Source organism: Talpa occidentalis, unplaced genomic scaffold (genome assembly GCF_014898055.3).
Source record: "Talpa occidentalis isolate TD23 unplaced genomic scaffold, MPIMG_talOcc4v2.1 talOcc4.13, whole genome shotgun sequence".
Classification (NCBI taxonomy): Eukaryota; Metazoa; Chordata; class Mammalia; order Eulipotyphla; family Talpidae; genus Talpa; species Talpa occidentalis.
Genome location: NW_023601322.1, coordinates 18,042,202 through 18,066,783, shown reverse-complemented (window position 1 = coordinate 18,066,783; position 24,582 = coordinate 18,042,202). Strand labels below are relative to the sequence as shown.

The window sequence follows — 24,582 nt, the reverse complement described above, 5'->3', positions numbered from 1 at the left end:
ACATTGTTGTCACAGCTTACGAGGGGACAGAGTTCAATTCTAAAGTCACTAATAAAACAAAAAACAAATTTTTTATCAAAAATTTTTTCAGCACCAAAATCACCCTTGCACATTGTGACACAATCCATCAGAGAGGGAGGCTCTGAGCTGCCTGAGGATACAGGATGTAGAGCCGCCCTTCCTCCTCATCCTCACCGAGCAGGCGATGGCTCATACAGTTCAAGGGATGTTTTGCTTGGTTCTGGGTGGTTTGTTTCTTTTTTCTTTTTTTTAAGATTTATTTATTTATGGATACAAGAACTGGGGTATAGGCCAGAGGTGGGGGGGTGAAAGGATTCACCAGAGACAGAGTGGGGAGCAGAATGGGCAGACTGACCGAAATACACTGCTGAAGGGAGCAGTGGGCGAGGCAGGAGAGGTCTGCTGCACCATGTGGGTTGCTCCCTGGCCAGCCGGGGATGGAATTCATGCTAAGGTGGCTGGTGACAGCTTGATAGCACTGTCTTTAACCCCTGCACCACCAGGGAGGCACCTGGTATGTTTCTTGGGTGTTGTTTTCATCTCGCACATAGGGCTGAGTTCGTGTCATTGAAACGCATCTGCGAACCAGATTCAGCCGATTTCTCCAAATTGTAGTTCCCCTCGAAGGAACCTGGTCTTCGCAGTCCAGGCTATAACATCCAGAGACCCCCCAGAGAGTCAGCCTGGGCACCGTGCCCCCAGAAAGCTTTGTAAAACTTCCATTTTGAAGCCTTGCTTTTGCAAATCAAGGTCTTGATAAATAGGAGGAGGTCACAAGGAGGTAAGTGGGATAGCAATCTCACCAGCATCCATGAAATCAATAGCACTATCCTTTTCTAAAAGCTTACAATTTAAGCAACTTTTGTTGTTGTCTAAAAGACAACCACATCTTGTCGTTCATGACTTCAAGCTCAGGCTTCTTGCCTGTGTACTTCTGGTGACATCTGAGGTCAGCGCAAGTCCTATCAGTGCAGCAGCACAGGACACAGTGAACACTTAGTCACTTAGGATAAAAAGGGCTATTTGAGAAGGGAGGCTGTGAGCACCGGCCTTTGAAAGGTCGGAGGACACCGCCTCTAAAACAATGTGAAGACTGGAAAACTAAAACATAATTGCAAAAAATCAAGATAATCCTGCCTTTACAGAGACAAAGCCAGCTTCTTGAAAAACATGGTGGTACATTAGCTTCGTTCTTTAAAATAAGTTCTAAGGGCGCTCGGAGACAAAAGGCACACACAGCTCGTGCTCGGGAAGCAGGCCTTGAGAAGAATCACGAAAATGGGCTCTTTGACACTGGGGGATTCTATGCTCTTGAGGAACATTTTTTTTTCAACAAGAAGGAATGTAAATGACCTCAAACAACTTGTAAGTGTTCTGTTAGGATTTTAAATACTCCCAGCCTTGCCTTCCTCCTCAAATGGCATGGTAACTTATAAAAATCACTCTCTGGAATCACTATCAATATTTTCTCCATCTGAAGGACTATGCAAAAAGATTCAGCCCTGCCCTATCCAATTAGGGTGCTGCCCAACACCCCGCTGTCCTCAACAATCTTGAGAGTCAGAGGCTAAAGGGGAGAAGCCCAGTTCTCCAGGTGCCTGAGTGGGGACCCCATTCCAGCAAGCTCTACTGTGCAGAGGGAATAGCCCTGGAGGCTGCAGTCCCCAGATGTTGAGATTTGACCTTCCACCCAGTGGAGTAGGTTCTGCACTGGGGGCCTGTCCTCCTCAAGGCTCAGAGGCAGGAGACAGCACAGTGAGGCAAGCACAAGGATGGGGCCTGAGACAACACTGTCTCGCAAGCACCCATCTTAGGAGTTGCCATGTCAGCCCAAGGGACCTCAACAACTCCCTGCTCAATGACTAGTCATCTCGGTAATTCGCCTCCCTATACTGCTCCTAGACGGTGTTTACTAGACCGCCACAGAGTTGTGAGTTGCGTAATAATGAGGGTGATGCCTTTTCTTAATTGAGGTAACAATGATGGACAACACTGTATATGATTCAGGAGAATAGGTTCACACCTCGGATACATCACCATGCCACACCCGCCACCACAGCACCTTTAGCCTTTACCGCAGAATCCCTTACCCCCTGTTCCCCACCCCTCCTAGAAGCCTCAATGCTATAGTCATAGGGTTTGATTTACCTTTGTCAAGTCCTTGCCAAGAACTTGACAAAAGACTATGTCTTATGCATCTTTTACAGGCAGAGCTATGCCCAAAACTAAGGATTCTCAAATATTTGTGTCTGTTACACAACACTGCCCCACCCACTCCAACCGAGAGTGGGAGGCATTTCAGCTTGTGGGCAAGAGCAGTTCCTGGCACAGTGGGCTGGAAGGGACGTCTCCACACAACAGGACTCCAGACTCACCCAGGTTCACAGCCCCAGACGGCACAAAGCAGAAGCAGGGCTGTGCCCCACCTGTAAATCGCCATTAATCAGAAAGCATGTGGCTGAAACTATCAAACTTTGCCATCTTGGAGCCATGAACCAGTTCAAAAACTAAACACAGTAACAATAAAAAATGAAGATTCCTCAAGCTATCCACCTTGCACAGTAATTTTAACAGGAAAAAAACAACGTGGGGCGCATAGACGGAGCCCAGCAGGGAAGCGCTACCACTGGCCCCTGGCAAAACATAAGAAACATAAGGCGACATCTTATATTCCCCAGTCAAGAGCTGACTTACTGGGTGAGGATGTAGAGAACCATGATCACCTAAATAAATGCCCAGCTACTTCACCTTTAGATAGAGCTGATTGTTCCAGGGCTGCTATGTCGTCTGATTTCTGAAATGGTTCACGCTGTGACCTGAGCCGTTTAGGCTGAACCCCAAGCCTCTGCCCCCCGTCAGTAAGAAGTCTGCCTGACCCAGTGGGTGCTGCCCCAGCCACCTGTGGAGGGGACTTGGTTTCACGCTGCCAGTCAGATCTTAGGGATATTAACACAGTGACCCCTGGAGCCTTTATGAACGAAGGGTTACAGAAGGCTCAGGAATGTGAGATGAGGGAGAAAGAAGCAACTAGAGGAAAAGAAGGACCTGGAGATCAATAAAATTCAGAAAGAAAAAGAGTTTGGGCCTCCCTGGTGGCGCAAGGAGTTAAACACAGCACTGTGAAGCTATCCGCAGCCTCTGCAGCACCAGTTCATCTCCAGCCGGCCAGGGAGCAACCCACATGGTGCAGCAGACCTCTCCTGTCTCACCCGCTGCTCCCCTCAGCAGTGTGTTTCAATCATTCTGCCTGTTCATTCCCCACTCTGGCTCTGGTGAATCCTCTCACTCCCCGCACCTCTGGCCTGTACCCCAGCTCTTGTATGCATAAATAAATAAATCTTTTTTAAAAAGGAAATGAGAGTTTATTATTGGGTTATTTGTAATAGCAGATATCCAGTCTTATATCCCAGCGGGTCCTTAGGGTGTGATCGCAGTTAAGAATTCCAGACATGGAAACCTTCACCAGAATCCAGGGCAGGCACTGAAGGCAGTCCAACTAGGTCAGAAATGCAAATCCTGTACCAAGTACCATACACGACCATGATCTAGCAAGAAATGACACCAGATCTAGCACACTCCTCCCAAATGCTGCTCCTCAGCAGCGTGATGCAGCTTCTGCAGTTTCACTTGCTCTCCAGAGCACCCTGATACACCCCAAAGTATGCAAACCACAGCTCTGGTGCCTGCCACGTCCACAACCTCTGCTGAGGGAAACATAGTTCCCAGAGACAGAGTCATGTTTTGAAGTTCCTTGGGCCTACCTGGCCAAAGTCACCTGGACCAGGAGCAGCCAAGCAAGAGGCTGCCCTAATAAAGCTTTAGCGCCTTTGACACAGGGACAAAGATTGATAGTGGAGGTTTCTATACTGGAATTGGAGGTTCAGAAGGAGTGGGGGGCGGGTTAATGTAAGGCAAAGGCAAGAAGACAGGTCAGAGGGCAGAGCCCAGGTCAGAGTCCTGCTGACGGCATCAGGGTATGAGAAAATGCGGACTCCCTGCTGCAGATGGCAGAGCCTGGTGGCTACAGCCTCGGAGTGCTTGGGCACCCCTTTGGTCCTTCAACACTGTGCTGATCTCAGGCCAGGATGCTCAGACCAGATAAGCCTGGTTCCTGAGAGTCCATCCTCAGGATAGAGCCTATATCTCGAAGTGCCTTTGCAATCAAAATAGCCAAGTGCCAGGAAGGGCTAAAGATAGATGCAGGCATCCTGTGAGCAGGGTGAGGGAGGATGCTCTTCTTGGCACCAAGACAGGTCTGGAGGCAGGGTTGAAGATGAGAGATGACAGTGGTCTGAAAGCCAGGACCTTAAAGATCCTTCCCCGCGCCTGAGAAGGAAAAACACATGCACAGCCCTATGGCATCTCCAGTGATGCTGGGGCTTTGCTGGGTTCGAGGACCCCATCAGAGGTGGGAAGCCCCCCAGAGGAGCTGGAACTAAGGGGTAGGCACTAAGAACTCCCTTCCCAGCCCTCTAATCTCTAACCCATGCTTTCCTGCAGCAGGCTATGGCTTCCGCACGGACAAGACCTTCACCTAGCAACAGGATTAGCAGCAACTACTAGTGCAGTTCACATGCTCTCAGTTTATCCCATCAGCAAGCCTCTAAGGGTAGCACTAGTTTTTTAACAGATAACTGAAGCCTAGAGGTCAAGCAACTGCCTGAGGTCATGGCTGGAAAGTGGGGGAACCGGTACTCAAGACCCAGGTTGATCTGGTCAAAAGATTATTAGCCTCTGTTTTCCCCTGAGGTTTTTGTGGGGTTTTTTTTTTTTTGTGTGTGTGTGTGGCATAATACACATACCACAAAATTCACCATCTCAACCATTTTTATATGTACCATTAGTGACATTAACTGCATTCACATTGTATAACCATCACCTCTATATGTCTGCACAATTCTTTTCTTCTTGAAAAACTAAAATTCTGTGTCCATTAAACAAGTCCTTGCCTTGCTTCCCTTCCCTCCTGCAACCGCCATTCTACTTTCTGTCCACAAATCTGACTTGACTAGGTGCCACAAATAGTATAGTAATAGAGTATCTTTTGGTAGCTGCTATTTCCTTTAACATGTCTTCAAGTTTCCATGATGTTTAGCAAGTGTCAGAAAGTCCTTACGGCTAAGTATCTTTCCATTGCACGAAGGGGCCACGCTGTGCTTATTCATTCACCTATGATGGACAGTGGGTTGTTTCCTCCTTTCACTCCTGTGAAATGTACTCCACCCTCTTCTATTCAGTGCCTGACATCCTGTCTGACACATGGCAGGAAGGAGAAGGTACGATAAGCATCCTTCCATCTACTTTCAAAAAAACATTCTATGAAATTAGATGGAATGGACTTTCCATTTGATTTTTTCATCAGTAAATATTCAGTGATGCTATGATACCTGCCATAAGATTGAGGCAATCAGATGCCATGAGTTAATTATATGAACATAGATTTAAGTGGAATTATTTTGGTATAACTATGAATTTTTAAATTTTTAACCCAGCAGCTACTTTATGGGGAGTATTTTGCAACTGGGGGTTTCTATGTGATCACTGAGAGCATTTGAAGCCCAAAGATACCTCCTCCTGCGAAGAGAGCTCAGAAGAAACCACACAAACTGGCACCAGGACTTGGAAGTCATGCTCCATCTATATTACAAGTGGAAGTCATTCATCCCTACCTTGGTCAGCCACCTTACTTCTTTGATGAACTCTTGGCTATTTCCAAAACAGAAAGCCCACCTTCCAGGCATTAAGACATTGCCACGGTGCAAAGGAAACAGAAGAATGCAGATTTGAAAGCAGCTCCAGAAGAGGTATTGATGAGCTCCGCAACCCCCAACCCCCGGCCGCTGCCAAGAGGCCACCTCAAAGGAAGAGCATCATTCAAATGGGGAAGACGTGGCAGGACCACAAAATCAATCACCATGTAAGGGCACGCTCATCAGCTCGACAGACACAACTTGTTCATAGCTACACACACTTACACCCGGAAAATGGCAACCAGAAGAGCAAGCAACTTGATAGCTAAGAAACACCAGTTTCTAGCTGAGAAAACACTCATTTTCCTTATTTTACAAAGAAACATGAGCCTTCACTAGCAAGCACTGGCAAATTGAAAGTGTGATTAAATCTGATGAAGGAGATAAAGCAATTTATCTCATTTTACTGTACTAACACCTCTTTCATGCTCATTCATACAACAAATGAGCCACCAGACTGGAAAAACTCAAGGTCAAAGACAATCTGCAGGGTTCTTCCTCTCTGCCTTGCGCACGCTGTGACACACAGCGCCCCCCACTCCCCCTCTGCAGGGAGCATACCACGCAGACACCCATGAGTCTTGTTGCGCTTGGGGAAACTTTTGAGTTAATTGGTGGGAAACTTAAAATCATGCTTTCAATGTAAACAGTAACCTTGGGAAAGGCTAAAACACATGTGGTCAAAATTATATGTAAAATTAGGATATTCAAAAACAAGGTATCATTTGATTAGCTTTCACATCCACAAATGTAACTTTGCTGTTATCCCACAATCACATCTTGTGCTAAGCCTTTGGGCACAGAAATAAAAAAGAAAAACAGCATTTAATTATCTCCTGAAGGGGCTCCACTTTCCGGAGATTTAGGCAAGTGCCAGAGGAAACAGATGGGCTTTCCACTGGGTACTCCATGCCAAAAGCCTTGCCAAAACAGCAAGAGAAGATGATGTTTTAGTGAAAGGAGGCTCCCTGGTGAAAATAGGCTTTTCCTCAAAGAGCTGTGGTCTAGACACAGGGAGGCGCTCGGTGACATTCATCAAGCGCTTACAGTAGGTATCTCAGGAACTGCAAGGGATAAGGCTAAGAGTCAACCTACATCCTCAAATGAGAGCTATTTTGCAAAGATACATGCTCAACCATCCATTGCACACACATGGGAAAGTAAAACGGAGAATCCAGAAATAGTTTTAACCACATAGCTTTTAAAAGTTGGCTTTGTAAATGTTTTCAGCAGAATCACCTTTTGATAAGTAATTGATGAAGCATGGTAATAAAATGACTAACTGAATTCATCATGCAGTTTAGTAGACAGCTAACAGCACCAGTCCTACTCCTGCTCCCCCACTACCCAGCCCTCCAGATAACAATGATGCTAGCTTCTTTTTCCTTCATTCCCTCACTTTTCTCATCATTATGTCAAATGTATAACCAACAATACAGTTCATTTTGCCTACTTCAGAACCTCAAAAATGGTACCACTCTGTATATATACCAGGCATCTTAAATGATTCCTAAGCTAAGCACCCCATGAAAATCAGCTAACGCACTCCAAGCCTGCATCTCATCATGAGTGGAACAGTCCTGATGGTTCAAAGGGAAGTTGAACCAGTGTCTAAAGGGAGTGACCATGCAAACAACGTACATAGTGAACATAATACAGCTTGACATTTCAAACGGTACACCTTCCCATCCTTCTCCAAGATGCACAGCATCCAAGCCGCACTACAGACAGACCTGTTGTCTAGTCATCAGCTGTGGAGCCTGGTCTCTAAGCAGGAGTCCTGAACTTCTTTCTGCTGCAGACAGTATAAATCTTTGATTCCAAGCACAAGGCATTTGGAAGTTCGCATTCCTTTTAGGATTTCATGTCACAATGCCTTGAGTTTCATAATGGCATAAGTACTATGGGAAAGTCACTCGTGATGGGCCTTTTTATTCTTCCCCAAACTTGAGCAAAGGAGAGAAAAGCCTGCGGGCCGATGGCACTAGGAGAATCATTCAAAGGAAAGCAATAATTTATGAGCCCTCGAATAAATTTTAGAAGGAGCATTATGAGCCATTAACTTGGAGCTCAGATACATAAACCTGATCATTCTTGCGGCAAATTAGCAAAAGAATACAAATGTTCATCAACCCAAAATCGGGGCAATATGGGGCCTCCATGACAAAACTAAAATCCCCCTGTGTGGGGGACGCTTCTGAAGAGCTTGGACAAAACTCCTCTTAAGCAGGCGAAGTTCAAACAGAGAAAGGTTTGGTCCTGGGTACCCTTCTGTCAGGCTGCCTCTTCAGACTCGAGAGGAGGGGCCGAGATGCCAAGCTGGCAACCTAAGCAAGGCAGCCATCTCTTCTTCCAAACACCTGTCCAACAGGCGTGAGCAGTGCCTAGTAGTAAATGTGAAGACATCTGACTAGACGGGAGGATGGGAGAAACTTCCAGGAGTCTCCTACTGGTTCTCTGCTCTGAGCTCAGAAAGGGCATCTCCTGCAGACACAAGTGTGGTAGGAAAGAAGTTGCTCCTGCAGGGAGGGAGGGAGGGGGCTTCACTGGGAAATGGAGCCAGGAAAAGGGCCTGCATAACAGACCACACCCTGGAGTGAAAAGACAACTAGATTCAGGATCAAAAATCATTTCATGCTTTTGTTACATTTAGCCTTTTGGAAGATGTGAACCTCTTTGGGGGACTATGTGTTCTAAGGAAAAACAAAAACAAAAGTTTTGCCTACATTTGGGACGAAGTTTTCAGAAACTCCAGGAAGCCTGGGGACCGAGCATTGTGGTGAAAGAAGGATCCAGTCTCAGATTCCCAAAGGAAAGGACTGCAGCACCAGGCCATCAGCCCTTCTTTCTGCCCTGGGATACTCTGCTTTCTCCCTTCTGCTCCACCCTGAAATGATTCTCTGTTGCTGGGGGCAAGGCAGTGCTAGGCAAGGGCCATGCCTGTTAGGGCCCCTCATCACAAGTGAGGTGCCAGACCCACCATCAATGGGTCAGAGTAATAGAACAGAGAGGTCAAGAGCAGCCCTCCAGCCTGGCAGCTGAGGCCCTACTCCACTACCTAAGAGAGTGCAGCTGTGGATAAATCACTTAGGCCAGAGCCCTCATTTGTAAATGGAGCTGACAATGTCCACAAAGCAGTGTCATTGTTGACATGAGTCAGTACAGGGTGCTTAGAGATGCCTTGGTTCAAAAGCCACTAAACATTAGCTGCCACCACTAGTGTTATTCCAATCGTAAAACAAGCTCCAAACAAATTAAGGGAAAATAGATGCCAAGGTGCCCAATATAAAGTATGTATCTCTATGTTTTAACCTATTTGTGTTTTCATGACTCCCTGTCTCTAAAACCATTTAATGAACAAAAACTTAGTCATAAATGTCCTTTAATACCAGAAATACAAGGAAAATTATAAATCAATATGCCAACCACAGGGAAAGATGTTCAATCCTCCAAAGAATGCCAAATTTAAAATAAAAAGGAAACTGCAACCTTTAGAGTAAGTTTAAAAAAAACACTACCCAGGGGCCTCCCTGGTGGTGCAAGGGGTTAAGACGCAACCTATGAAGCTCACCACAGCCACTGCAGCATAAGTTTGCTCCCCGGCCAGGGAGCTACCCACATGGCGCAGCAGACCTCTCCTGTCTCGCCAACTGCTCCCCTCAGCAGTGTATTTCAGTCTGCCTGTTCTGTTCCCTCTCTGTCTCTGGCCTGTACCCCAGTTCTTGTATGTATAACTGAATAAATCTTTAAAAAAAAAAAAAAAAAAACAGGGGCCTCCCTGGTGGCGCAGCGGTTGAGCGCTGGGTTGCGAAGCTGCCTGCAGCCTCTGCAGCACCAGTTCAATCCCTGGCTGCTCCCCGGCCACTGAAGGACGGTCCCACATGGTACACAGACCTCTCCTGCAGCCCGCTGCTCCCCTCAACAGTGTACTTCGGTCCTTCTGCCTGCTCTGCTCCCCGCTCTGGCTCTGGTGAATTCTCTCACCCTCCTGCGCTTCTGACTGTACCCAGTGCTTGTATAAATAAATAAATATTATCTTAAAAAAAAAAAAAAAACAGAACACTGCCCAGTGCCACGAGGGCTGAATAGGCTGAATAAACAGCAGTCCTTTCCTGGAGGCTATTGGTCGTGTAGATAGGACTGTAAGTGTGCAGGCCAGCAATCTCACCATTAGAGATGTATCATGAGGAAATAATTGAGAGAAATCCTAAGGATGTTCTGCAACATTTTTTCACAATAGCAAAAAAAATTATAATTAATGAAATATTCAACAAAAAGGGCTTAGTTATAAACATCACGTCCAGTCATATAAGGGCCTACTATGCAGTCATGAAAAAGGTAAAGTTAAGGTTTACAGTAGGATGTGTGGCATGATCCACTCTTCAAATGAACATTGTGTGCAAGTCTACTGCAGTGCTGCCCCATTGAAATACAAGAAATAGGGCCTCCCTGGTGGTGCAGAGCTGCCTGCAGCCTCTGCAGCGCTGGTTCAATTCCCAGCTGGCCAGGGAGACACCTACATGGCACAGCAGACCTCTCCTGTCTTGCCCACTGCTCCCCTCAGCAGTGTTTGTGGTCTGTCTGCCTGTTCTGCTCCCCACTGTCTCTGGTGAATCCTCTCACCCTCCCCCCGCCTCTGGCCTGTACCCAGTTCTTGTATAAATAAATCTTTAAAAAAAAAATGCGATAAAGTATTTAACCCAAAGTATCATTTCCGCATTCAACATAAAGAAGCATGAGTGAAGTGTTTTGCATTCATTCATTTGTACCACCTACTGGAAGTAGGGCATGTCTTTTACACTTACAACCCATCCCCACTTGGGCCAGTCCATATCAAGTGATCAGCCTCCACATGTGACCACCCCATCAGACAGTGCAGGTCTAGACTACATACATGATGAATAGCTATTAATAGTTATTTCTGGGAATGGGATTACAGAGCCTTTGCCTTTTCTGCATGTATGAATTGTTTCAATAATAATATGTATTAAAAGAAAAAGAGGAACATTGTGAAAAATGCTTTTTAATTTTTTTAAAGCTGTAATAGGAGATCAGAGAGCACAGCTTCAATTTAAAACTTCAAACTGCTCTTGCCTTCCCATGGAGAGGTGGGGCAGTGGGAACTGGTTTTCTCCATCCCTTGCACAGTTATGTAACAATACACTCCTTTCTCATTCATGAAGCCCCCAATTGGCTAACTCCCCTGCAAGACATCAGGGGAAGGTAGGAGAAATGACCACCAACCAGTAATGAGCCTGGAGTGGCAAACGAGGCGATAACCAACTGCCAAGTACATACAGTGTGCCAGACACCGTGCTAGGCAGGGAAGCTACATGCATTAAACCACATCATTCTCCAAGACCTTCAATGCAGCTCCTACCCCATATTTCAGATAAAAAAAAAAAAAATGAGGATTGAGAAAGTACTGGAACTCTGTTCCAAGGTGTTAGAGCTGAGGACATTTACCCAGATTCCCAGGCTGTGTCACAACAAGATCATGACCACAGAGGCCGGGACTGCCCACACAACAGTCAAGAGCTTATCTGTGTAAAATTCATGCTGAATGACACTGGCTTTTTCTTCAGGAAAGCAAACCTGAGGCATTTTTATTTATAAGCATCCAAGAACCCAACATTTGTTCTCTAAGCTCATTCTTCTATCTTCCATTTAGACAAACTATTGTCACCCCAAACTCAACACATGAAGGTCAAGCACTGTCCTTTCACCATGCTGACATCTTTCCATCCACCCTTCAGGTCACACATGATTTTTCTCCTTCCCTTGTTTGTCCCACGTGAACACTTGCGATCTAGGCTCAATAAGCCTTAAGTGACTATAAAAAGCAGTAATAAGCACAGTTAAGTACCCAGACCATAGTTTCCAAATGCCCTTCCTCAATAAAGAGAAACTAACAGACATCACCTTAACCAAGGGCTCAAAATGACACTGTCGGTAATGACACGAGGGTATCACGTTTCCTAAGTAGGTGCACTGACAGTCACGTCACCTGATGTGTTCTTGCCAACAATTCATAGTCTCCACCTAAGTCCAAGAAGACAACTCAAAATTGAGGGCCATCTACAAAATAATTCACCCCCAGTCTTAAAGGGCCAACGTCATACGAGACAAGAAAAACTGAGGACCTGTCACCAGTTGGAACAGACTAGGGAGCCACGACCCTACATGCATGGTCAAACCCTACCTGGGGGTCCTGGCCCAATAAAAGGAATATAGTGGAAAAGCTGGTGAAATTCCCATAAGGTCTATGTGACTAGCTAACAGCATTGCACAGATGTTAATTTCCTGGTAAATAATTTCATCCTACTTGACACCTTTTATCAGGGGAATCTAAAATAACAGACACATGAACCCCATTAATTGTACAACTTTTTTGGAAGTCAAATTATTTCATAAAAAAATTAAGAATTGCAGGGGCCTCCCTGGTGGCTCAAGGGATTAAGATGCAGCTCTAGGAAGCTATCCATAGTCACGGCAGCATAAGCTCGATCCCTGGCCAGGGAGGTGACCCACATGGCGCAGCAGACCTCTCCTGACTCGCCCGCTGCTCCCCTCAGCAGTGTATCTCAGTCAGTCTGCCTGTTCTGTTCCCCGCTCTGTCTCTGTTGACTCCTCTCACCACCCCACACCTCTGGCCTGTACCCCAGTTCTTGTAAGCATAAACAAATCTTTTAAAAAATTAAGAACTGCTATGGTTGCTACCCAAATATGTCCAACTTATCCCTAGCTCCATGCTTAACCTCCTCCTGTGGATACGGCCCTTCTTTCCAGTCTCCTCATGGAATTACATCCGGGGTCTTCCATGCCCAGTCCTGTCCCACTGTCCCCCCCCCACGACTGGAGCCCACCAAAAATTGCCTGTAACTCCAAGTATCTGCACGCCTCTGGGTGATGCTGTATAGTTAGCTAACTATGCATTTAGGTTTTTCTGATAATGAAGATGCAAATGTACTTTATAAACAAGTACTCAAAACATGCACCCTCGGCTTGCTTTAATAAAATAGGCTGCTTTTTAATGCGGTTTCTGGGAACCTGCTTACTACAAAACAGAAGTCAACAACTATTTCAAGCCCATTACTAATTCAATAGGACAATTTTGTACATACGGTACAAAAACATCACATCGTATATTGGAAAAAGTACAGTTCACAGCTGACCCTTACCAGAATTTAGAATGTACTTGGTCTCCACTCAGGCTCACCCTCAAAAACCAGGAGAATGCCACCTCTGTTAAACAAAATAAGGGCAGTAATCCACTCCAACACCAACCCAACAGGGGCTGTCAAAAAGTCTTGGAATGGGTGGTTAGCCTTCATGAAATATTAAAAGCAAATTAACCAAAAGGAAATGGAAAGAAATTAGCAATTAAAAGTGAGCTTCCCCAAAGGTGCCCAGTGGAGAATCTGGTGTCAGCAAAGGGTTACATCAAAGTTCAGACCCACCATGACTTCAGGGGCTTTGGGTGAAGGAGGACAATCTCCCAAACAAGCATCTACTGAGTATAAGGTAAAGTGCTAAACATACTGGAGGCTCCCTAATGTTTGATTTGACTGCTCCAGAGCAGTCTAATTGGGGAGATGTGGCATGATACTAGCGACAATTTGGGAGGCAGGGGGAGGAGGTAAGCTCAATGTGTACACTAGGCAAGCAGTGTGAACTGGAGAACCAGTTTAACGCAAACTTCAGCATTCTGATGTCACCAGCAGGGTCAAGGGCCTGGTGGGTTTATAGGTCCTCTCAAGAAAGGGGAGCAGAGAGGGAAGTGGGAGTTAGAGAGAAAATAGAGAAGGCAAGAGACAAAGCAGAGGAGGCAGGGAAGGAAGGTGAGACAGGGCACTCAGCACACTGCTCGCAGTCTCAGGTGAGGCCCCCCCAAAGCTAGCGCCCTTGAGCTGCTCAACACCCACTCAGCCAAGTGATCATGTTCATGTGTGTCCCGTCTTAGAGCTCTGGCAGTTCCACAGGGGAGGGACATGAAGGTAAAACTGCTATATTCCCAGAGGGTAAAGGACCCACTCATGGTCTCAAGCTCTGGGGACCTGGATAGAGAAACAAGTGTTGGCTATTGGGAGTGAGCAAGAACGATGGCAGCACAGTGGGGAAGGGTTGGGGGGACACGGTAAAGGGCAGACAGGAGCGCACCTGCCTCTGCTACCACTCATCATCACGTCACATCTTCCTCACCACTTTTTTGAATGACACACTGGGGAGCAAACAGTAACAGGTCGTGTCACTACTTCCCCCGCAGAGGTGAGTGGCCACAAAGGGCACAGAAGGGGTGGCTGCATTAGACACAGGTGCTGAGAACCCCACACCGCCGGATTTGGAGGTAGGAGACAGAGGACACCATCCCAGAAGCGCATACATGTTCTATTTTCCAAAGAACTAGTCCCACATGAGCGCATTTAGTAAAGGCCCCTGTACTCAAAGGCACTTTTGACAGGCACATGGAGTATCCCCTAGTCACCTCCCAGCAGCACTCAAAATCCACTGCTCAAACATCACCTGTCAATTAAAAATCAAGCAGAAAAGGGAATATTTGACGGTAATGGCTCCCCTCTGGTGATTTCCTAGTCATTAGACTGGTTAGAATCAAAGTAGCAAACTGAAATTCTCATGTGAAACAGCAGTGTTACAGTTTTCATCTAGATGACCCCCTCTGTAGAGAAGAGTCCTGTAGTTCAGTTTGGGGGGAAAGGTTATATAGTTACATTTGAAAAGTCAGATTATCTTCTCTAATTATCATAATCAAATCATATTCATGCTTACACAAGTCTGGGCATCTTCCTGGGACCTGTACAAATCAAATTAGCCCATATCATCTTTTTCCTGTGGGTTGAAATCCTGTCACTGGTAACAGAGGGCCCAGGTTAGCTCCACCTTTCTATAGGAGATGGGGCTGACTCACCTTGACCTCACCCTCAAAGTGGCATTGACTTGGTTTCCTTTTCCCATCCAGAAAAGCCTCACTACAGAAGAAAGCCATTCCTCAGAAGTGAGGTGTTGAGTCCGCTGAACACAGGGAAATGGAAAGTGATCTTTGCCAAGACCAAAATCAACTCCAAGAAAATATTCATATAGCACATGAGCCTCCAGCTGAAGAGAGCAGAGAGAAAAGCAACACAGTAGCATGGAGGGAAAAGCAGAAAGTCTTTTCTTGGATCAAGTAGGAGCAGAATAATATACTAGGTCTTACCTGAAACAAACTCAGGCTAATCTCTACACTTAACTGTCTCATTGCAAGAACATCTCACTACGTCACTAAAGCAACAGGTATAATCAATAAGAGACTTTAAAATTTCCATCCCACTTACAACAGCTGCTCGTAGTTATACATAATACATTAAAGTGTGTGCCTGGTCCAGGCATCATCACATTAGAAAAGCCCACTGGCTGGTTAAAAATAAAAGGGAACATTGGCTATTTTGACAATATACTGAAGTGAACAAATTATCTCCATGAAACGAGGTGAATCTGAGCAGCAGGCACGATTTCTCTGTATAATTTGTGACTCACATGCAGACTGAGCAAGTGGGGTAATAATGTTCTAGGACTCAACGCGGCTGTTTTTCATAATAAAATTTAGTGTTGAGCTGCCAGAGAGAGTAAGAACTGCTCAAAACACGAATATGAAAACTACTTTGTCAGCCCCGGGAAAACAGCAATTTCAGATTCAAAATCCTGAAAAGTGATCGGGAACTGGAAATCCATTAACAGAGCAAGGTGCTGGCAACCAGCCCTTGTACACCAAACCCTCACCCATAAAGCTATTGTTTTTCAAGTGTCTTATATACCCAAGATCTTTTCCTGGTGAAACAGCTGTGTCTGTATCTTCACAAGTTCAGAACAAAATACACTGAAAACTCTTTACTTCAACTCCTGTCACTAGTAATTAAGATGTAACTTACTCCTTGCCAACTAAAAATCCAACTAAGTCTTTTCCCCTTAAAGTGTTGTCTTTGAAAAACAATTCACTTTGGGTTGCTCGAAGTCGTGGCTCTAAAAATTAAGGGTATGCTCAACCATCGACTCACTTCATGTAGTACAGCCAGCATTTATTGTGGGAGAAAGAACTGACACATTGCAAGTGTGTTCAGTTGAGTCACTTATTTTACCCCATAGCACAAGTGGTCCTTTCATGCACTTTGATGTAACAAAGTTTCAGCTTTCTGAATACTCCACTTGGGATTTTTTCCTGCCCCGCTGGTTTCCAGCTTGCAATAGAAATTCCTGGTAACTCACTACAGGGAAAGCACTGAAAGGTGGAGCTGTGAGGGCTCCTCCCACGGCTGAACGGGGTGGGGTGCTTCTCCAAAGCCGGGAGCACCAGAGACAGCACCCCTTAGCTGGTACTTCACACTTGTCCTCTCTCCTCCTCCAGCAAAGCCACACGAGCCCTGAAGCTTGGGGGGAGGGGAGGACCCTGACAGGCACGGCACAGGTGCCCCAAGCAGCTGCCTTCCCACCCACCCCCAGCCAGGTGAGACCTCCCAGAGCCCCCGCTGAGTCCTCGCAATTCATCCCGTGCCCCTCTGAGAAAATGGGATTAGAAAATTCCTCAAAGGAGAAGAGATGGGCAGCGCATCCAGCTGAAGGGCTCTCCCGTGCGCAGCCGCAAGGTAACGCCAGGCTGAGGCTGCGAGAGCGGCTCTTCCTCGGCGGACCTGTTGGCCGGGCGGTGTCTGAGGAGTCGCGCCCCCGCACCCTCCCGCGTGCACACACCCCACATCCCCGCCCGAGACGTGCGGACACGGCCCTGCAAGCGCGCCTCGGCCCCGGGGCTGACAAGCAGGCAGCCGAGGCCCTGGGTCGTCCAGAATGTTTTAAGCAGGGAGGGGGCTCGTTGTTAAACATCCCTACTCCCCTCGCCAAGCCACCCGGGGGGGCGCATGGCGGCCCTCGCGGGCGTCTCCAGGGCGGGGGGGGGGGGAAGCATTGATTGGTCCCTAACTTCAACCACAGCAACCAACTACCCTGGGAGCAGGGAGTCCCCTCCCCCCCACCCGCTGCCCATGATCGGAGGACGGAACCCCACACTTTCACTGTGACCTTGAGGTCATTTCTAAAATACGTTCCACCCCAGGTCCGCATCACTTGACCCACTTCCCCTGGTAACAGAAGCCCCCCGGATACCCGCCCAAAATGCCCATCCCGGGCAAATTAAGAATGCGCTTCCCGGGGAGCTCCAGCGACCCCTCAAACACTTCTCACTTTACCGAAGGCTTATGTACCCCCACACCTGCCGAGCGCCCCTCACGCCAGGTTGACTCTCCACCCGCAAGAGCAGGAACACCCCCAAGTTACTCCTCATCCGCACGCGGGGGCAAAGGAAGCCTTAGATGGGCACCCTTGGGGGCTCACGCTACAAACCACCTGGGGGGGTCCACAATCGAGGCAATGGGAGGGGGCGGTGACCCGCCAGGTGTGCCCGCAAGGGATGGTCCCAAGCACCGGGGTCGTAGCTTGGCCGGGACACCCCCCACGGCTCGGGAAACTCAGCCCCGGCAGAGCCCCGCTGGGCCGCCGCGGGGGGCGTCCGGGAGGGGGTGCCACCCCTGCCCGGGAGAACCGCGGGGCTCACGGGCGGGCGCTGCGAGGCGCCGGAGCCGCCGCGGGTCAGCGCGCCCCGGTCCCGGAACAGCCAAACTTTCTCCGCCCTCCGAAGTTAGGGGCGCCGCGGGGGAGGCAAGACACAGACCAAAACGCACCCCCCGGCGCCCCCCCATCTCCCCGAGCCCCCGGAGAAGGAGCCGTCGAGGCCGCGGCGGCCCCGGGCAAGCCGCCCCCGCCCCAGCACCCTCACCTGCGCGCGGCCCGCACTCACCTGGCTGTAGAGCTCGCCGACCGACATGACCCCGCCGGCCCGGCGCGCCCGGGGGCTGTGCCCGGAGGGCGGCCTCGCTGGTGCCCGGGTGGGCGGCGGGTCCCGGCTCCCGGCGGCCCGGGCGGCGCTCAGTCCGCGGCCGGCCCGCGGGGCGCCATCTTCCCGCGCCGGCCGAGAGTGCCTCCGCGCCGCTCCCCTCCCGCCTGCCCCGCCGGCTTCCTGGAGGCGCCGCGGCCGGCGGCTCTCCCGGGCGACCTTTACTCCCGCGGCCGCGGCGCAGCTCGCCGGGCAGGCGCTCCCGCGGGCGGGGGGCCGCGCCGCTCCCCGCTCAGGTATGGGAGGAGCGCGCGGGCGCCGGCGGCGGGAGGAGGCGCGTCGGGGCGGGCGGCCGGTGCGCGGCGCCGCCGCCTCTGAGCCCTGCCCCGGCCGCGCCGGACTCGCCCTCCCGCGCCCCGGCCGCCCCCGCCGCGGCGGGGTCCCGGGGGCCGGGGGCGGGGCCGCGCGAGGAGCGGGCGCAGGGCGCCCCCTGCTGGACGCCCGCGCGCGCGGGCACAGGTGTGCGCCAGGTGTGGACACCTGGTGGCCGCCCTGGGTGCTCGGCGCGCTGTGCCCCTGGGAGGCGGGGCGGGGGTGCCGCGAAGAAGGGGGGTCGGGGGAAGCGGGGAGGGGAGGAGCAGGAGGGGATCAAAAAATGAGAGGTCTGTGACTGAAAGGCTCCGTGCGTTTCCTCTGGCTTTTCTCATTAAAATTCAGTTCTCCGGATGGTCTCACTCATAGCAGGAATTTAGAAGACCTAAATCAGGGACCAGGAAAAAGACTAATAAAGTAAAATCAAAATCAACAAGCAACTATAAACCAGAGACACACTGGGGGGAGGGGAGGAGGGGTTAGGGTCAAAATAAGGGGAGGGGAATTGTATGGGGACTATAACCAAGATGTAAATGCATAGATTGTGCAAAGATGAAAAATGATGTAAAAATATATAAAATACATTTAAAAAGAAGATCCTCATCAAGATGAAAATGCATGTGCAAACATGAAAAACGATGTAAAAATATATAAAATTTTAAAAATTAATCAAAAAATAATTTGGAATTAAAAAAAGAAAAAAATTCAGTTCTCAAAAATGAAAAGGCAAGATATATATATGCCTGACAAGGGTCTTGTGTCTACCCTCCAATTCGGTAATAATAAAGCAAATAACCTTATTTTTAATGGGCAAAGATTTGAGTAAATACTACCAAAAACTTAGTGAATGGCCCATAAACAAAAAAAAAAAAGCTCGACATTATTAGATATCAAGAAAATGTAATTAAAACTGTCATGAGATTTAACTTTACACCCATTCCTTTGCTGTGGTTTAAAATGACTGGGTCTTCCACAATCCTGGTGAAATGTGATGGCTTACAGTGAGTTTGTAAACAGTTTCTCATAAAGTTAAAAATGTACTATGTGGCACAGCAACTCCATCCCTAGGTATTTTCCCAAGAGAAGAACATGTGTCCACAAGAATACTTAGATGCTAATATTTATGGTCCCCTAAAACAGAAAGCACCCAAATGTCTGTCAGTAAACTCACTGTGACATATTCATAGAATACTCAGCAATGGAAAGGAATGAGCTACCAATATTCATACAGTAGGTGAATCTCAAAAACTTTAAACTGAGTTTTTTTAACTTCATTTATATGAAATTCTAGAAAGAACCACACAAATCTATGGCAGGATGACAGAACAGTGTCTACATGACCTGGACCTGGATTTGGGAGAGGGGCTGCCTCTTGCGATGATGTAAAATCTCCATGTCATGGTGTAGTTATGGTTACAAGATAGTATGCATTGGTCACTCAGTAACCTGTAAAATCAATAAAGCGGTCTTTTAAAAAAAAAGGGGGGGGGGAATAAACCTCAGTGATGCTGTGGATTGCTAAGGTGATTCAGAGCTACCAAAGATTATCTCTGCCAAGCTGAGCTCCCTGTGCCAAAATCCTGTTCAGAGAGCAGAAGTCATAGCCCTTCTCCACCTTACCTCCCCTATGACCCCAGCCTCCAAGTCTACAGGCCACCCCCAGCAAAGTCTTGGCTGATTTTCTGCAGAGTCTCACCTTTTCTCCTCTCTGTCCTACATGCACCTTCTCAGGCCCTCTGCGCTTCCTACCTCACTTAGCTTGTACCCTCTGCCAGTAGCACTTGGCTACCTACAGCAGCTTGAATACCGCTTCTACTTCCAGCAACGAGTAGAGATTTCAGCCAAAAATGAAAACAATTTGCAGGAGTTGGTGGAGGGAGCGCAGGGAATGTAGGAGGGGACTCGACCTCAGTTTCCTGAAGGTGGCTTTTGTACCTGAATGGGGAATGGAGTCTGGGGGAAGTTCTCAAGCAGAGAGTCCATGCGCACAGGTTGAGCAGGTGTTCTGGAGCCCAGCTCCCTGAGGGTCATTCTTAAGGCCCTCCCATTTCAGATATCTCACGTGGAAAGCAAGTTCCCCACGGAAACACCTGCTGGCCCTTCTCATGCTCTGCCTCCTCAATGAGAATCACCTGGGGAGATTTAGTGGGCCTGAGGAAGGGGCTCCAACTACAGGAATTATAATTTATTGGGAGAAGGTGGGAACTAAGTATCTGAAGTTTTTAAGCACCTCCCAAATTCTTTTTTTAAAAAAGATTTATTTATTTTTATACAAGAGCTGGGATACAGGCCAGAGGCGCAGGAGGGTGAGAGGATTCACCACAGAGTAGAGCAGAACAGGCAGAGTGAATGAAGTACACTGCTGAGGCAAGCAGCAGGCGTGACAGGAGAGGTCTGCCACACCATGTGGGAATCTCCCTGGCAGGCCGGGAATCAAACCGGCACTGCAGAGGCTGCAGACAGCTTCACAGTGCTGCGCTCAACCTGCTGCGCCACCTGGGAGGCCCACCTCCCAAATTCTAAAGAACTTTTCTTCCAGCTTTAAGAAATGCAGGGGCCAAGGCTTGATCCGAAATGAAGCTCCTCATAGCACTGGCAAGAGCAGAAAGGAAATGGCTCCGGCATGTCTCACACGCTTGAAAATGTGCAGTTTCCTTCCCCGTATTCTAGTAGTTCTTGACATATGGGCGCAGGCTGTCAGCATCACCTGGGAACTTATTAGAAATATAGGTTATAGGGCCTCATGCCAGACCTACTGGCTCAGAGACTCAGAGGGTGGGACTGAGGGAGGGTCCTTTCCAGGGGACTCTCCCCTCAGGGACTAATAAAAACTCTTTGCTGAGGCTCCATCCCCATCTCTGCTCCAGGGCCCTGCCCTTCTCCACCTCTGGTCCCATCTCTCTACCAACAACTCTCTCTCACTGACTTTTTCCAGCTAAACTTCTCAAAGTGGTAACTGATGCCAGCTGGCTCCACTCACACCCAGTGCCTCTGTAATTCACCGGTTCTCAACCTTTCTGCGCAGTAGAATCACTTTTGCAAACACGCCTGGCTCCCACTCCCCGGATGCTGCTTGGGCAAAGACATGTGTAGGGTAGGGAGAGATGTCAGGCTTTTCTGCCCTCCCGCCATCGGGATGGATGGTGGATCCTTGCGGTCCTGAATGCATGCCTGATGGCGGGCACCTGGAGTAGGGTGTGGGCATAGGTAGATGGGATTCACCTGGGCTGAGACTGGGCTTTTAGGGTCGGCGTCACAGGGTCGCCAGCAGAAGCCAAAAGAGAAGCCGAGAAAGAAGTAGTAGAAGCCGAGAGAGAAGCAGAGAATACCGGAGAGCCCAGATAGAGTGAAGACTTGCTGGGGGCAGGCCTCCCGGCCCCCCAGCACCCTTGCCTGCTGTGTACCGGGTAAATCCCAATAAAAGATCCGCAAAAAGCCACTGAGGGCTCCAGGACTCCTCCTTTACCCGGTCTGCTGGATCAGAAAACCTGCACTGTGTCCTGTCCAGTCCTTACAACATGTTTAAGAGCTCCCAAGTGGTCTAAGGGCAGCCAAAGTCAGGCTTGCTGCTTTAATTCCTTCCTAAGTGGCTCCCACTCAGCCCCAGTGTGTGGAAATTGCGTCTCCCTCCAAGCATGGGGTGGTAATGGATCTCTCCACTATGTTAAGCCCTTGGCATCTACCACTTTTCTCTTATTTTCCCAGCTTCCCACCTTCCTCATGTCCTTTTCTAGCCCTGATTCTTCTGTCTTGCCCCCAAACAAAACTGTAGCTCATTTTCCAGATGATGGCTTTCTTCTCATTCACGGCCCCTATTTATTTCTTATCATAATGTTAACTCTCAAATCTAATTCTATCCTAAATTTAGACTCACTTCTCCACCTGCCAGGTAGGCAATGCTCCTAGCAATCCTTCAAGGACCTAGGGCCAATCTGGAACTGGTTTGTTTTCCATCCCTCCGCCCCACCCCCACCTGCTTCCAGCTGCCTGGTTTCTGTCACACCTGGCACAAATGCAAACCCAGTTCAGGCTGATTGCGCTGACCCGCATCCCCCCACCCCCAAGGAGAATGCTACCCTGGGCTATCATTTTGTGCATTTCTAATCCCACAATAAGATATGGCCTTTCCCTGCTTTGAATAATAATAGACAATTTAAAACTTACTTTGTGCTAGGAAACATGCCAAGTGCTTTACCTCTGCGATGTTGTTTGAGCCTCAGAGGAACCCCTCGAAGAAGATTTGAATAATCCCATTTCACAGGTGGGCAAAGTGAGGTGGGGGAGGGGAGGCGACCTTCCAGGTGAGGAACCAGGAGTCAGTGACAGACACTCCATCTTAGCTCTAGAGGCTGAGCACTTGCTTTTTACACCAGTGATTCTTAGTATGTGTGTCAGTTTATAGGGATATCAGGAGATGCTAATTTAGTTGGTTCACATGTGGTACGGAAGTCTGTGTGTTTAATACATGCCCCAGGTTGTAGGGGGCTCACATTTTAAGAAACGTGGCTCTGGGCTCCCTGGCTTCTCAAAGTACAGAGAAGACATGCACAGGAACACCTGGGTCTCCCTCCTGCCACGTGGCACTCCCCGTTGCAAACAAACAAGAACATGAACTTCCAAACCCTTCATTGGTATCTCTCTTCGCCCCCCCCCATTGGTACCTCCCTTAAGGAGCTCCCCTTGCTGTGCCCCCTGTTTTATGGATACTTATTCCCCTCTCTCCTCAACACTGGGCTCTAAGGACCCAGAAGACAGACTGTAAGGGCAGGAATGGACCACAGTGCATAGTACCCGGTCTGATCCAGCAGACTGGGTAAAGGAGGAATCAGAGTCCTTAGTGGCTTTTTGCATGTCTTTTATTGGGGTTCACCAGGCATATAGCAGGCAGGGGTGCTGGGGGGCCGGGAGGCTGGCAGTCCTCCCAGCCCCCAGCAAGTCTTCACTCTATCTGGGCTCTCCAGCCTTCTCTGCTTCTCTCTCGGCTTCTGTTTGTTCTCGGCTTCTTGACTTCTCCTGGCATCCTCATGACGCTGCCCTTAAAAGCCCAGTCTTAGCCCAGGTGAATCCCATCTACCTATGCCCACACGCTATTCCAGGTGCCCGCCATCAGGCATGCATTCAGGACCGCAAGGATCCATCATCTATCCTGATGGCGGGAGGGCAGAAAAGCCTGACATTTTTCCTTACCCTATACAGACCCCACACCTGACCCATGTATTTATCCTCTGCTCTTCCAAGTACAAAGCCTTCTGCAATGAAGAACTCTAGAAATAGCAGGGGGGATGTGTATGGGCTGGAGCTACAAATCGCTTCCAACAAATAAAATTCAGCAAAGGTGATGGCCTGTCACTTCCATGGTTAGGTTAGAAAAGACTTGAGAACTTGTGTTCTCATTTGCTCTGATGAAGCTGTGAGCTGCCTTAAAGACACCATGTGACAAGGAACACAGGGTGACCCAGACCCACACCCTCAAGGAATTGAATTCTCCCAGTAACTGAGTGCAGGAGCTTGGAAGCTGATATCTGGTGAGGCTTGAAGACTGCAGCCCCAGCAGACACTTTGCTGGCAGCCATGATTAGAATAGAAGATCCAGAAAAGCTGTGTCTAAATAAAAACAGATAATAATGTCTGTGACCCGTGGAAATGGAAATGTGTCTCATTTAAAACCACTAAATTTGGGGATAAATTGTTATGTAGCAGTAGAAGACTAATACAATATCAGACAGAAAGTGTTCTGTGGTGATTGGCTTGCTGGTAAGAATGCCATTCTAGCAAGTTCTCTTCTCCTCTGCATGGTTTCCCAAATGCTCCTACCTGCATCTTCATGCTTGGTTTGTGGTCCCCTGGTGTAGGCCAAGACTTTTCAAGGACTTGTCATTCCATAACTTGCTTTAAAAGAGTTGATTTCCAAATCCTAAATCTCCAGATCCATTCCTGCCTAAACACTGATTTGCAAAAACAAAAAAAGAAACCCAGACCTGCAGAAAGGGGGGCAGGGTAGGGGGTGCTCATTCTCAGATCTTCCTTCTTACTTCTCCCACTTGGCAAAAAAAAGGCACAAATTTTCAGTCCTCCTGAATAGTCGGGTGGTGCTTTCCTTAGGGAACAAAAACCTACAGGACCCCAAACAAAAGAAGAGTTAGAAGCTGTGGTGTTGAGAAAGTGCATGAAAAATGAAGGGTCATACATTCTGTACAGGTCAGGTGGTTTCCAGTTCTGTTACCAACAACACTGGGCACCTAATCCGGTGGTCAGCTGGCAGATTATTAAAAATAATCTTTTGATGGATCACTATGTGATTTTTGGCAACTCAGAAAGAATGTCAAGAATTGAGCAACACAGTTTTAGTGAAGTTCCCTTTCCCATTATTTATTCAGGTAAACAATTTACAGCACTTATATCTATAACAAAATTAGGGCTAGATTTTTGAAGTTTTGGAAGAAATTCTTTTTTTTTTTAAAGATTTATTTATTTATTATTTATACAAGCACTGGGTACAGTCAGAAGCGCGGGAGGGTGAGAGAATTCACCAGAGCCAGAGTGGGGAGCAGAACAGGCAGA

General features: G+C 48.2%; 1 protein-coding gene across 4 annotated transcripts in view; it reads right to left on the bottom strand.

Moving 5' to 3' along the window:
- Positions 1-20,005, bottom strand: part of MYO5B (myosin VB) — a 272,753-nt gene extending 252,748 nt beyond the window's left edge. For 3 of the 4 annotated variants that reach the window (XM_054694054.1, XM_054694051.1, XM_054694053.1), the window contains exon 1: positions 19,957-20,005. In XM_054694054.1, the coding sequence (XP_054550029.1) occupies positions 19,957-20,004 (48 nt within the window). In that variant the 5' untranslated portion in view covers position 20,005. Of the gene's footprint in view, positions 1-17,613; positions 17,675-19,956 lie in introns of those variants that run through there. The other variant, XM_054694052.1, reaches the window with a different exon arrangement.
- Between the last annotated feature and the right edge of the window lie 4,577 nt (positions 20,006-24,582).